This window comes from Microtus ochrogaster, linkage group LG1, assembly GCF_000317375.1.
Source record: "Microtus ochrogaster isolate Prairie Vole_2 linkage group LG1, MicOch1.0, whole genome shotgun sequence".
In the NCBI taxonomy this organism is placed as follows: Eukaryota; Metazoa; Chordata; class Mammalia; order Rodentia; family Cricetidae; genus Microtus; species Microtus ochrogaster.
This window is the reverse complement of record NC_022027.1, coordinates 29300130-29314257: the sequence shown is the minus strand read 5'-3', so window position 1 is coordinate 29314257 and position 14128 is coordinate 29300130. Positions and strand designations below refer to the sequence as shown.

The 14128-nt window shown below is 45.5% G+C and overlaps 1 protein-coding gene across 2 annotated transcripts in view; it reads right to left on the bottom strand.

The window, feature by feature from the left end:
- Positions 1–14128, bottom strand: part of Dcun1d4 (defective in cullin neddylation 1 domain containing 4) — an 85148-nt gene that overhangs the window by 43983 nt on the left and 27037 nt on the right. For both annotated transcript variants that reach the window (XM_005359339.3, XM_005359340.2), the window contains 2 exons: positions 5596–5666; positions 5385–5424 (listed from right to left, as the gene is read on the bottom strand). In XM_005359339.3, the coding sequence (XP_005359396.1) occupies positions 5385–5424; positions 5596–5666 (111 nt within the window). The remainder of the gene's footprint in view (positions 1–5384; positions 5425–5595; positions 5667–14128) is intronic.

The following is a 14128-nucleotide window of genomic DNA, read 5'->3' as shown; positions in this document are numbered from 1 at the left end:
CTCCCGAGTGCTGGGATTAAAGGCGTGTGCCACCATCGCCCGGCTACATCTTTCTTTGTAGTTTCTTTTTGGGTTCATTCCTATATATAATAATTTATGATAGTAAAGAAATACTTTGAGTTCCCCAGACAATGAAGTATTTACAGAATGTGTTCCTACAATATGCACAAATCAAGTTGCCTAAAATCAGAACTTTTCCAGATACCTGGAACACCTACGATAGATAATGCACCATCACGTCTGACTCATCTCCCATTCGTCAGCAAAGCTAACTTCACGTTTACTGGCAATACAGTGCTTCTTAAAATAAATCCTTAAGTCTAAATGAGTGGTCTACAAGTTTAATTCATTTATCTCAATAAATTTAGGCTCCAAAGCTTAAATATATACTTCACCTTAATTTAACTATATCTTTACAGAAATAAAACCAAAAGTATATAATACAGTCAAGAACTCCTATGGCCTCTTTGCTACAGTCCACCTGACATTTCAGGTAGGGGACTCAAGGCCACAGCTCTGCGGCTCTCAGTCACAGAGCACTCTCTGCCTGGCAGCACGGTCTCCCGACCTCACACAAGCCAGGCAGATGTTCTGCTCAGACCAGCACATCAGCTCCTGAGCTTTCCAAACAGGCTCAGGCTGGCTTTGAACCCTGGATCCTTCTGCCTCAGCCTCCAAAAAGCTAAACTACAGACACAAGTTTCTTCTAAATGGTATGACACTAAGATAATCATTAAAGAGACAATGAAAATAAAATTCAGGGCCAGCAAGATGGTGCATCTAGTAAAGGGATTTGTCATGAAAACTCGGCAACCTGAGTCTGATTCCCCCAAATTCACATAAAGGTGGAAAAAAGATTTGAACCTATTCTAGGAAGTTCTCTGGCCTCTACACATACACACACACACACACACACACACATTCACACACTGCACACCACATATACACACTGCACACATACATACATATACCACACACACACTACACACAACTTTAAAACCCAATCATATATAAAGGTTTTAACCTGAATGTTCTGATTCATTTTGGGGAGATTAGTATTTTAAGAGAACAAGTTATTTTTTATCTTTTCATTTAAGTCAATTAATATAGTCTTTCTTCCCATATTAAACAGTTTAAAATACTATTTTTCAATAGGTCTATTTTAGTATTGTCCCAGAAAATCAAGTTTTAAAGGCTACTTGAAGTCACCTGGATCATCTATCCACCTTGCTGCTTTCCTAACAGTTTAAGTTGGCATGCTACTCTGAACTGATGCCTGAGCAGGTCCTTCCCCCTTCGTGCGATCATCTTACTTGACCGGCCTCAGCAAGAGTCCCTGCTAGAGTTAATCTCTTATAAGATCCACCAACTCATGGGCCCAATTACTAGTCCTCCCACACATCCCCAAAGGAGGCAAAGGCTGTTTCTGACTTGTCCAAACTTAACCACACGTTCAAAACGCACACCTCAATCTGCCTTGTTCACGCTGGTGAGCCTGCTGTCCCAGGGCACTGTCTCATGTCACAACACTGCACGCAGCTCACTCTGCCCCACCAAGTGTTTCCATAAAGTTTGCTGCGCTGCTCACTCAATGTCAGAGACTTCACAGTGTCAATTGACAAATACATAGACATCTCACCAGTACCTGGGACTTTATTTCACTTTCTTAAACATACGGGTGAATTACCTGTTCAAATAAAATTAGGGTTTTTTTTTTCTTTTAAGTTTTTCGAGACAGGGTTTCTCTGTAGCTTTGAAGCCTGTTCTGGAACTCGCGCTGTAGACCAGGCTGGCCTCGAACTCACAGAGATCCGCCTGCCACTGCCTCCCAACTGCTGGGATTAAGAGCGTGCGCCCCCACTGCCTGGCAAAACTGGCAATTTTTAAAAGAACAAAATTTTCTGCTATTTATGACAAACAGAATTCCTTTCCTTTTATCTCTAAGGAACCCTGACTCTGGCACGCATAATCACTTTTCTGACTTGCTCCCGCTCTGTGTTTTCCTTTTGTTAATTCAATTCTCTATTTCAGAGCTACTCTTCCTCATCCTCACCTCCCTAGCTCCCTTGTGGAAGAGCAGAAGCACAAGGCAGGGGATGAGATGCCCCACCTTCTGGCATGGTCTTCGCTCTCCCGCACACAATGCTTATGGTATGGTAGGTGCTCAGACTCCTGGTGGGCCAAGACATTCAAAGAAACAACACACTTGCTCGTCTCCAAGCCTCTCTCATTTTCCACTCTAAGTTTTACAGTGTATACTGCAGAGTAGGAAACACAACAGATGCCACAGCCAGATGTGGAACTGTGGCGACAGACTAGTAAACAAGCCCTGGTCCAGGGATATGTTTGATGGGTAAAGTGCTTGTCCTACAAATATGAGGACCTGTGTTTGATTGCCAACACCCACATAAAAAGATGACCACAGTGGCACGTGCCTGTAACCTTTGCCCCAGGGGAACAGAGAGACAGGCAGATCTGGGTGTTTGCTGGCCAACCAAGGCTAGCCAAAACCAGTGGGCTCAAGATTCAGTGAGACACCCTATTTTTAAAAATAGGGTACAGAGCTGGGCAGTGGTGGTGCATGCCTTTAATCCCAGCACTCGGGAGGTAGAGGCAGAAGGATCTCTGTGAGTTCGAGGCCAGCCTGGTCTACAAGAGCTAGTTCCAGGACAGGCTCCAAAGCTACAAAGAAACCCTATATCAAAAAAAAAAAAAAAAAAAAAGGGTAGAGAAGCTAGTGATGACATCTTGATGTCAACCTCTGGCTCCTCGGTGCACACCCACATGGTGTACCATGTATACATCTATACACATACATATACCATATATATATATATATACCATATATATATACATACTATAGCATACACATACAAGCATACACACAAAAACATATGAGCATACACATACACCATGAGCACACATGCTCACACACATCATGAGTGTGCATGCACTCTATGAGCACACGTACATATGCACAGAGTACACACACACACCATGAGCACCAACCGACACTGTCCAGGCCCTCAGACACAGCAGGGGACCAAGACCAAACACTCTTTCCTCCGTCACCTTCCTTAATTGAAACCTACAGCTATTATATTGTCATTTTTAAGTTGAACATTTAGATATGAAATTTCCATAGTAACCATTACTCATTTAAATCTAAACTCCAAAATTAACTATATAATATTCAGAAATCAGAAATGTGTTGTTACCATAGCTAAGACAATCTTAGAGTCTTACTAATACAAAATCTTATTTTAAAAACTAAAACACCACCACCAACTGTTAAGTCAAAAAAAAATCTTCATGACCACCAACAGCTTCAAGTAGAAAGCTGTGTTTCTTTCCTTAATTATGAACTTGACCCTGGAGATATTATTTCAGTATTACTGAAAATAGCTAAGAGTTAAACCCAAGCACAAACGCTCATCAGGAGGCTGGAGAACATATGATATGTCCATGAATTGGACAATTAAGCAGCAATTTCAAAAGAGAACATATCCTTTTATAAACGTGCTACTAAAAATGTTTGCCCCTGACCTCCTCAACACACCTGGCACAGTCTGTTTCCCATCCCATCCTCCCCTGCCTGGTCTAATTGGGGATGCAGAGAGAGGAACCTGAGCAGAGAGAGAGCCCAGCTACTCTGAGATGCTTCCCTCCCCAGCAGAGCAGGGAGCTGTCTCCATCATGGGCTGGTGTACAGTACACAGCAGGTGTGTCTGTCTGGACCCAGGGAGTAGTGTAAAGTCAGTGCACTCCAACAGACTATTTCTTCAAGCTCCTTCCTATGCTTATATTTCAATCGGCTCTGAATCAATCTGGAAGGATGATGTGGGTAAGGTCTACATGCCAACAATCTACCATTAAATGAAAAATTAAATACCATGGATGTTTAAAAAAACACAAACATGTATATATGCATAAAAACATCTGGGGAAAAACAACATTCAACAAAGGACTAGGGAAAGAGGTAGACTCGGAAATCCAAAGCCATCAAGTTCCACGCCACTCACTTTGGGGCCATTCAAATTTCTTTAACAAGCTCTGGCCTGAAGGCGACCCTCCAAAATTCAAATGCTGATGTCCACTTCCCAGGGTACTGGGATGGAGAGCTGGGGTCTTTGGATCATGAGCTGAAACCCTGATGACTAAGAACCGCCTCATGAAAAGATCCTGCAAGGTGCCTCTTCTCCTGAACATAGAACACAGCAAAAGGCCACCAGGGAGAACAGTGATCTGCCGCCTGCCTCTCCAGCCTCTAGAACCGAGAGTCATACGTGACTATAAGTCACTAACTCTTGGGTATTCTGTCACAGCAGCCTGAATCCATAAACCTAGAACTGTAGTAATTTTTCTATTTCACAATACATTTTAATCATTTCTGCCACATATTTTGTAGCTGTAGTTCACATGCATGGTCCTGGTCTTTAGAATCATGACTAGCTTAGAGAAGTGGTTCTCAGGGGGCAGCGCCCCGGTCAGTTGCATCATGGGCTGGGTGCCTGTCAGCTGGGCAAACACTGAGCCCATACCCCAAACTTACAGAAGAGGCTGAAGTGAGGAGAGCATGATGCTACTTCCTCCTTCAGAACCACAGGTCTAGAGAACAACTTTAAGAACCAGGTGCTCACTTTCCCATTCAGGAACCCTGGGTGTTAGGTCTCAAACCCAGGACAAAAGGCTGAGGTGCCTATTAAAGTGGCCACCAGGTTCTCCCTGTATCCCTCAGGCCCTGAATCCACTGTCACACCCTACCCTACCCTCCCTACCCTAAACTTCTGCAGGCCAGAGCCTGGGCTGGGCTGTCCTTCCCTCAGCTGCTCTTTCCTCCATAACCTCCCTTTGTCGGCCTCTTGCCCTCTTGGCCGCTGTTCCTGCCTCCCCTCTGTCCCTCTCTCCTCCCTCCCCTGCTGTGATGGCCCACTTCAGTCAGCTGGTCACTCTGGACCCTTCCAGATGCCTCTGGCTACGCTCTCCCTCTTATCTACAGTAAACCTTCTCCCCCACCATACTCAGGAGCAGCCATTCTCTCAGGACCTCCACAGGACACAAACACCTCTGCTGTGCAACTGAAGAAGAACTTTGGGCTGCGTTACCAGTGCCTTTCAGCGTGAGCATAGGGGCTGCTCCTGAAACCTACAAAGAATCTTCAGGCCCTCTGAGGAAATGGGAGCGCTAGCACAACCCAGAGCTTCGAGACAGAGTCCCTGCTGGGAAGGCACTGTCACATGACTGCCTTTTCACCTGGGGTCCTCAACATGAAGACGTTAACAGAGGGCACTAGGTGGATAACTCAAAGCCTCTGTGGCCACAGCTTCCCTTTCGCCACGATTCCTCAGCATCCTTACTTAAAAGTCAGTAGTGTTTGCATTTACCTGTTTGGTGATCGTCTTGGCCAACGTCTTCTGTCAGATTCTGTAAGAAACATGATCATTAACACCAAGAAACTGCACACCCTACAGCAAGCACGAAAACTCAGTATTCTCATAAGCGATTGACAGCCAGAGCGTAAATTCTTTTATCAAAAGCGTTTGCCCAAAGCGGCCACATCAAAGCTGGCAACTGTATCTTTAAAGACTGACTTACTAGCTTGTTAAGGGTATGGTAGATCTTATGAATGTTTGCCAGTGTTGAGAGATGAGAGTTCAGCTGAAAGTCTTTAAAAGAAAAGGGAGAAAAGAAATCAGTGTTAGCTGGTTCTCAGACAGTAAGAAATTTCAAAAGCTCAAAAGTAAACGTAAACAGTTGTTTCGGTGCCTCGAGTAGCAGGATACTTACAGGTAAACAACAAATGCAACTACTGACTCAGTCCCCAGAACCAGCTCTGACCACATAGTCCCATCTGCAACCAAACGCTAACAGTCATGGGAGTTCATGTCAACTCTAAGGTACAAAGAGAATACTGCAGGAGCTGCGAAATCCTGCCAGCAGCCAACCTGCATTTCCCTGGAAGATATAAATAATGTCAGGAACTCAAAGGAGCCATGCTAATCGAAAATGGCTCAGATCTCCGAGGAAATGGGCTCGCTTTCCCATCCTTCCCCCGGAATTTTGTTATGATAAGCACACTCGCAGCCAGAAAAATGACAGAATGGTGTCCCAATATTTGGCACTTTGCAACCTTACAGCATATTTCTTCTGTGGCTGATTACACAGTACTATCTGTCACAGGCATTACCCCTCCACCTCCCTTAAACACACAGAGAAAGAACGGCCTTATGGGCGGGGTGGGGGTGGGGGGTGTTCCAGAACACAGGTGGTGTGCAGTGACCTGCAGGCGCCACAACAGGAGAGAACACCACAGATTGAAAAGTCACACTCCTGAGGAAGCAGTCCCCAAGCTAAGAAGCATCCATATGCCACCTCTAACCACTTCGGGACTATACGCTAGGGCAGGCATGAGAGACTCCGGAGGCTGCTCCAAGCCAGAACCCGGCACAGAACAACTGCAGCGCACTACCAGACTTTGAAATCTCCCACGTCAAATGTTTGCAGTAGAACCTGACCTGGCACATATGAAGCCTCAGGTCAATCCCTAGCATCACACACATGCAGACAAGATTTATAAAGTATGTCCACATATGCAGCCTACAGAAAGGAGCTGAAAGGTTATTAATAACTTGATATTTGAAAAAGTATCAGTAAGTATTTTTATATTTTATAAATAGCAGGATTAACACTAATTACATTTCTTTCCAATCACACGTGTTAGATCAAAAGTGGCCTAAAAGAGCCCCTCTTGGGGTCACACCATTCTAAGTCACTTCACCGCTAGCACTGGGGACATGCTAGCTGCACAGAGCACTCCCAGGGTCAGATGCGACCCTGTGGGCTGTCTGCTGGGTTGGACCCATGGGCCACTACTCTCAATCTGTCAAAAAGGCTCCCTTGCCCTAGGAATCCCTTCGCGGGCAGCCCTGCAGGGCTGGGAGCCAGGCAACAAGATGTCCCTGACATGCACAGGGGGACACAGGAACAGATGACACACATGTACACTTGCACTGCTAGAGTAGCCGCTGCTATCTAGAATCTACAATAGACCTGAAAGATGGACTCCTGGCCAGGCGCGGTGGTGATCCCCTGAAATCCCAGTGCACTGGGGCCATGTCCAAGATCCAATCTTAGAAACACAAACAAACAAAAGCTAAGGCCCCTGTTAACGATTTGAACCTGATTAATCCAGTCATGCTTAAGGTAAATGGCACAGGGTCAATCCAGATGGCGCACTTCACACACCTGCACAGGAAAGGCTGAGAAAGGCACACACGGGAAGAGTGTACGTATGTGCATGTGTGTGCTCAGTACACACACCTCCTAGTGTTAATCTAAATAAAAATGGACAGAGTCTTCGAGCCGGAAACAATGGTGTTCACCTGGCCTACAAGAGGCAGCGGGGAGCTGAAGTACACAACCCCCACACCACAACATCTCAGCATCCTGTTTAGAGCAGGAAAGCAGGCCTATACACTCCTTTATCACTTTGCTCCCGACCCCAACCGGAAACCAAGGCTGAGACCATGGACTGCCTTGAAACTGAGGACAACAGAAGGGAAGGCAGAAAGGACATGTCAAAGGCCAGAACGCATGTAGCACACATCCCTGTGGCCACCATATGTCACCTCACTAGCCTGCTGTTCAGCCCATGCCAGATTTTGCATTAGCATGCCTACACAAACTGAGGTTGTTCAACCTTCCCCTTTCCTGTACTACAGATGGAAGCTGCACGAGAGAAGAAGCAGGTTACCCTCACAGGGAGAGCCCACTTTCATGCTAATACACCCTGCCCCGGCTTCTGAGTGTCTTTCACACCGGCCCACAAATCCTTCTCTTCCTACTCCACACCCACCTTCTCCCTCTACACTCAACCCAGTCCCCAGGAGTGCAAGCCAAAAGCAGCACTGTGCTTCACACCCCAACCCTGGGGTCTAGAAGTTGGTCCAAATCGCCAGTCCACGGGTTTTAGTTAAAACAAGTTACCCTATATAGTGCTATAACAATGAAACCAAGCAACTGGCTGTCTACACAAAGCCAAGACCGGTCAGGCCCCAACCACAATGCCTGGAATACTCAATTAAAACTACCAACTCCACACCAAGCAACCATAGGAAATAGTTTGTATTTACGTAGGTATAACTCCAAAGACCTATCAAAGACCCCGAAGTCAGAACTCTGTGACTGCGGCAAGGGGCTTGACACCTCTCCACAACCTATAACAGCACTGATACGCACAGTATAGTATCAGACAGTCATAGCAGTGTGGTGGCAGGAAATCTCCACACAGAAAAAGACACAGGAATGCTTACAACTACAGTCTATATAAGTCAAGAAAAGGTTCCATTTCACAAGTCACATGCCATGTCAAGTATCCATTTCCATACCCCATTCCTACCACAACCGCTAGGTTGTCACTGCATTGAAAAAGGTAAAGGAAAACAGACGAAACCAATAACACCAATAGTCCTTTAGTTTCATAGCGTAAGTTAAGAAGACATGAATTTAGCAGGAAAAAAAATAGCAATAAAAGATAAATTCACAGAGGTTAAGAGATACTGGATTTATGGTTCATCTGTTCCAATCTCAGGGCAAGTAATAGACCTTGAAATCTAAAATAGATTTCACATCCTTAAGGCAGAGATGTCAGGGTAAAGATCAAACGCTTTACAGAGAATAAATTCAGGAAAGCACTAACAGATTCATAAAAATCTCTGGCTCTTCTTTCAGTTCCAAAGGATAAATGCAAGGTTAAGTCAACTGTTCTCCGGGACCCAAAGGCTCTGCACAGCGAGTGGGGTGGGCTGGCTGCAGGTGACAGGCGGCCCTCTAGAGTCCACAGCAAGGCCACAGTCAGCTCTGCACAGCACAGCCCGCCTGCCTGAGGAAGACCCCACCTAAATTATCTTCTGGGTATTTTCAAACTCACCAACAAACGCTGACTGGGTATGAAAATGTCGTCTGATTTAATTACCATTTGCTGTGATCTGTGCAAGATGAAAGGGAAGGGAGGGCTCAGACCACTCCACTAAACCACTGTAGATTAGAACTCTGCAGCACTCATCACTATCAGGGATCACGTGATTTTGGGTTAAGTTCAGACATAACCATCAAACAACACTTTAATTTCTAATACTTTATATATCCGTAACGATGAGAAACAATTTAAATGCACAGTAAACACAACCCTTCCTTCCTACCATAATGCCAATTGTAAAATATAACTGAGATATCTCAATTATAATAGCATCAAAAAGCAATAATCCACATAGGAATAAACTCTAAAATGTGAAACAAATGCAGAAACAGTCATGTTCAGTAAAAAACATAATTGTAGAGATGGTTATTTCTGGAAGGGAAAATGCCAACATTATGATGCAATGGCTTCTCCCTTCAGTAAACTACAAATTAAAAGCAATCAAATTCCTATTCTGCCTGTCCTGCAGTTTTTCACCTACCCCACCCTCTTACCCCCACAGCCATCCTTACCCCCACAGATATCCCCTAACCCCCATCCCTACCCCCACAGCCATCCCTACCCCAACAGCCATCCTTACCCCCCATCCCTATCCCCACAGCCATCCCTACCCCACAGCCATCCCTACCCCAACAGCCATCCTTACCCCACAGCCATCCCTACCCCAACAGCCATCCCTTACCCCACAGCCATCTCTACCCCACAGCCATCCCTACCCCACAGCCATCCCTACCCCACAGCCATTCCTATCCCCACAGCCATCCCTATCCCCACAACCATCCCTACCCCACAGCCATCCTATCCCCACAGCCATCCCTACCCCCACAGCCATCCTTACCCCCACCCCTACAGCCATCTCCTACCCCTGGAAAAAAGTACAGCAGGCTAAAGGAAGGCTTGGAAGCAATTCTAAAAACAAAGATGCTAGCTCTGCCAAGCAACAGCTGAAATGAACAGGGAAGAGCATGAAGCCTGGAGCAGAGGCAGAGAAACTGCTGAGGGTCAGACTGCATGTACCTAGGGCTTTGAGGATCCCATAGGTCTGTGGTGCACATACTTGGCCACTGCAGCTCCAGTGCAGATAACTGGTACATGAGCAAAAAAGTGAGGCTGTTTTCCAACAAAATATCATTTGTAGAAAGTAGGCGGTGGGTAGGACTTGGCCCCTAGGTCACTGCCTGCCAATGCCTGGGGTAAAATAGCACAACAGCTACAACAGTAGACTGTGCAGGACTGCAGTGGATAGAAGGGAAGAGATAAACACGGGTCTCTGTGTAGAAACATGCATATAATTAACATGATAAAAGAGCCCCTCTTTTTGATTTTTAACACCAGCTCTCTACACACCATCCTAGCTGGCCTGGAGCTTACTATATAAACCATAATGGCCTGGAACTCACAGAGATCCTCCTGTCTCTGCCTCCCAAATGCTGGGATTAAAGGCACATGCTAATCAATAGAAAGAGGTTGTCTTTCAGAAGAACAGAGAATAATCAGGGAGCATGTGGAGCAAACTAAACTCAGCCACAGTGGAAGGGGAAGGTGTTCAAGGCCAATGACAGCTGTTTATCTGGGCCCAGAGCAGGCACTCGCCTTACCCGCAGCTCATAGATCCATCTCCTGACGCTCTACGAGCACGCCACACCCGTCCACCAGCATGCCACGAGTGTCCACTAATATACCACACGTGCCCACCAGCACACCACACACAACACACCCAGGCACTCACAAGCACAGCACACACATCCACGAGCACACCACAAATGTCCACGAGTACACCACATGTGCCCACCAGCACACCACACACACACCCATGTGTCCACGAGCACAGCACACGCATCTATGAGCACAGCACACACATGTCCACGAGCACACCACACGCGTACATGAGCACGCCACACGCATATACCTCAGAGTCTTTGCACATGCTTCCCTGGCCTTTAGTCTTCTTCCCACTAAGAACAAAATGGTATGTCGTCACACTTAAGTGTGTCATTTAAATAAACCCAATCTTGCAGACCAACAGACAGGATGTCATCTGCGCTCTGCCACCATGGACACTCTGCTCTTCCCTGCTACATGTGTGGCACATACCATACGCTGATAAACTGTCTCGTCTCTACAGAGCCAGGATCTGGTCCTCTGCTGTATCCCGAATACCCAGAACACTACTTGCTCATATAAAGTACTCAACAAAGATTCAGAACAGCAAATGAATGCAGGTACAGAGCTAACAAACTGTGATACAGTCGGGGTGCTTCAAGTCGTCTTCAAACGTGACAAGTGGCATGAGAAAGGTGATGGGGGAAGAGTCTTCTGTTTTGTGTTAATTTCATTGGTTAAATAAAGAGACTGCCTTGGCCCTTTAATAGGACAGAAAATTAGGTAGGCGGAGTAGACAGACAGAATGCTGGGAAAAAGAAGCCGAGGAGTCAGGCAGTCGCCATGATTCTCCCACCCAACACAGCCGCAGGTTAAGAATCTCCCTGGTAAGCCACCAGCTCATGGTGCTACACAGATTATTAGAAATGGGCTAATCAAGATGTGAGAATTAGCCAATAAGAGGCTGGAATTAATGGGCCAAGCAGTATTCAAAAGAATACAGTTTCCGTGTAATTATTTCGGGTAAAGCTAGCCGGGTGGCGGGAAGCAGCCCGCAGCTTATCCCTACAACAGAAAGGTAAGTAATGAGCCTGTGAACCCTGCTTAAGAGTTCAAAAGGAACATCCCAAGACTCTGTGTTCTCAACTTTCCTGCCAGAGGGCATGCAGACAGAGCAGGTACACATGACATAACTCTACCCAGTGGCAACTTATCTGCCACACCTTCACATGAAAGCTAACATGAGCATGGCACAAAACTGCACATGGTGCCACCGGGCTCCCAGCGCCTGGCATGCATGCCTACTGTACCATCTACTGCACTGACTGCACTGACTGCTGCGAGCTAACTCCTTCAGAGAATACATGGCCTCATGAGGCCAAAATGAAGTCTTTATTCGCCTTAGCAAGGAAATTATCTGCACATAAATCTTTACTGGAATGCCTGGGGGAAGGGGATCACAATGAGATGGCTTTTTCTTTTAACATCTCAGATAACAGGTCAGAAGGTAGCACTGGCCAAGCTGGGAATAAGTCACACGTGGTTGTGGTTTGAAAGAAAATGCCCCCCAAAAGGAATGGCACTTGTTGGAGTAGGTGTGATCTCACTGGAGGAAATGTGCCACTGTAGAAGTGGGCTTTGAGGTCTCATATATGCTCAAGCTACACCCAGTGAGACAGTCCACTTCCTGTTGCCTGAAAAGTCAAGATATACAACATTTGACTATTTCTTTAGCACCATGCAGACATGAAGGCTTGCACGCTACCATATCACACCATGATGATAATGGATTAAATCTCTAAAAATGTAAACCAATTAAATGTTTTCCTTTAACAGAGTTGCTGTGGCCATGGTGTCTCTTCACAGCAACAGAAACCCTAACTGAGGAAGAAGTTGGAACCAGGGACAGAGGTATTGCTGTGATAGGCTTGACTATGCTTTTGTTTGAAGGATAAAGGACCTTGGGACTGTGGATGAGAAAAGCAGCTGTAAGCTTTAAGCGCTGCTCAATGGGTCACACCAGTAAAAGCATGGAAGATAATGTTGTTAAGAGTGATTTGGACTGTGAGCAGCTGGCTCAGGTGTTTAGCATGCTGCCTCAAGATCGTTCTTGTGATATTTTGGTGAAGGAAGTGGCTGCTGTGGCCTTGTCCGAAAAGCTTGCCTGAGTCTTAAGAGTTTTGGATTAATTCCCTTAGCAGAGGAAATCTCAGAACAGCCTAGTATAGACTCTGTGGTGTGGTTATCAGTGTTAACTCTAAGGAAGATCTATAATGAAAAGGAGCACCAGAGTGGAATGGAGCTAAAGCCTGTACTCAAGGAGATAAACAGATTAGGAAATAAAGGGAGTGACACCATTAGGAAGTATGGCTTTGTTGGAGTAGGTGTGGCTTTTTTGGAGGAAGTGTGTCACTGTGGAGGTGGGCTTCAAGGTCTCACATTTGCTCCAGCCGTGCCCAGAGTCTCAGATACTTCCTGTTGCACGCATATCAAGACGTAGGACTCTAGGCTCCAGCACCATGTCTGCCTACACACCCCCATGTCACACCAAGATAATAATGGACTAAACCTCTGAACTGTAAGCCAGCCCTAATTAAACGTTTTTCCTTTATAAGAGTAGCCACGGTCATGGTGTCTCTTCACAGCAATAGACCACTGACTAAGACACTGCTAGCTCACAGCTACTTCCTCCACTCCACCTCCTAATGAAGATAAGACCACATTCCACATAAAATGTACTGCCTTAGTTATCAAGTACGCAAATCATTTCAATATTAAAAAATATTAAAACTGGCTAAATCTGAAAACACTCCACCAACTTTTTAAGGGAAAAATGGACCAGAGCTGTAAGAGAACAAAATAAAACAACATAAAACAGGGGAGGTATCCAAGTTATCCATCTGCAGACAAGAGATTTGATTGCTCAACTGACTGAGACAGACAGGTAGGTCATAGAGATAACTAATACCATAGTTGTTACATCTCATAAATTCAGGGATGCTCCAGGGTATAAAACAGCATGAAAAGAGCCTTTGTTCAATAGGAAGAACATCACTGTTTGGGAAGAACCAAGAAAGCATCAACAAAGACCACAATACCTGCAAGGAAATCAACCATAATTTACAATGAAAAATGCAAAATCCTGGTGAAACTGGGGAGAACATGAAACAGAAAAACCCCACGTTCACGGACTAGAATATTGCTAAAATATACTGCTTCCCAAAGCAGCCTCAAGTTACAAATCAATTCCTATTAAAATATTAACACCTTTCACAAAAATAGAAAAGTGTTTAAAAATCTGTGTGGAATTCACAAAAGACTGAACAACAAAAAAAATTCCTGAGCAAAAAGAGAAAAAAAGCTCGAAGCTCTAATACCTGACTTCAGAACAAAGCTGGGTGGTGGCACACGCCTTTAATCCCAGCACTCAGGAGGCAGAGGCAGGTGGGTATCTGAGCTCCAGGCCAGTCTGGTCTACAAAGTGACCAAGGCAGCCAGGGCTATACAAAGAAACCCTGTCTTGAAAACACAAAAACAAAACAAAAAAAA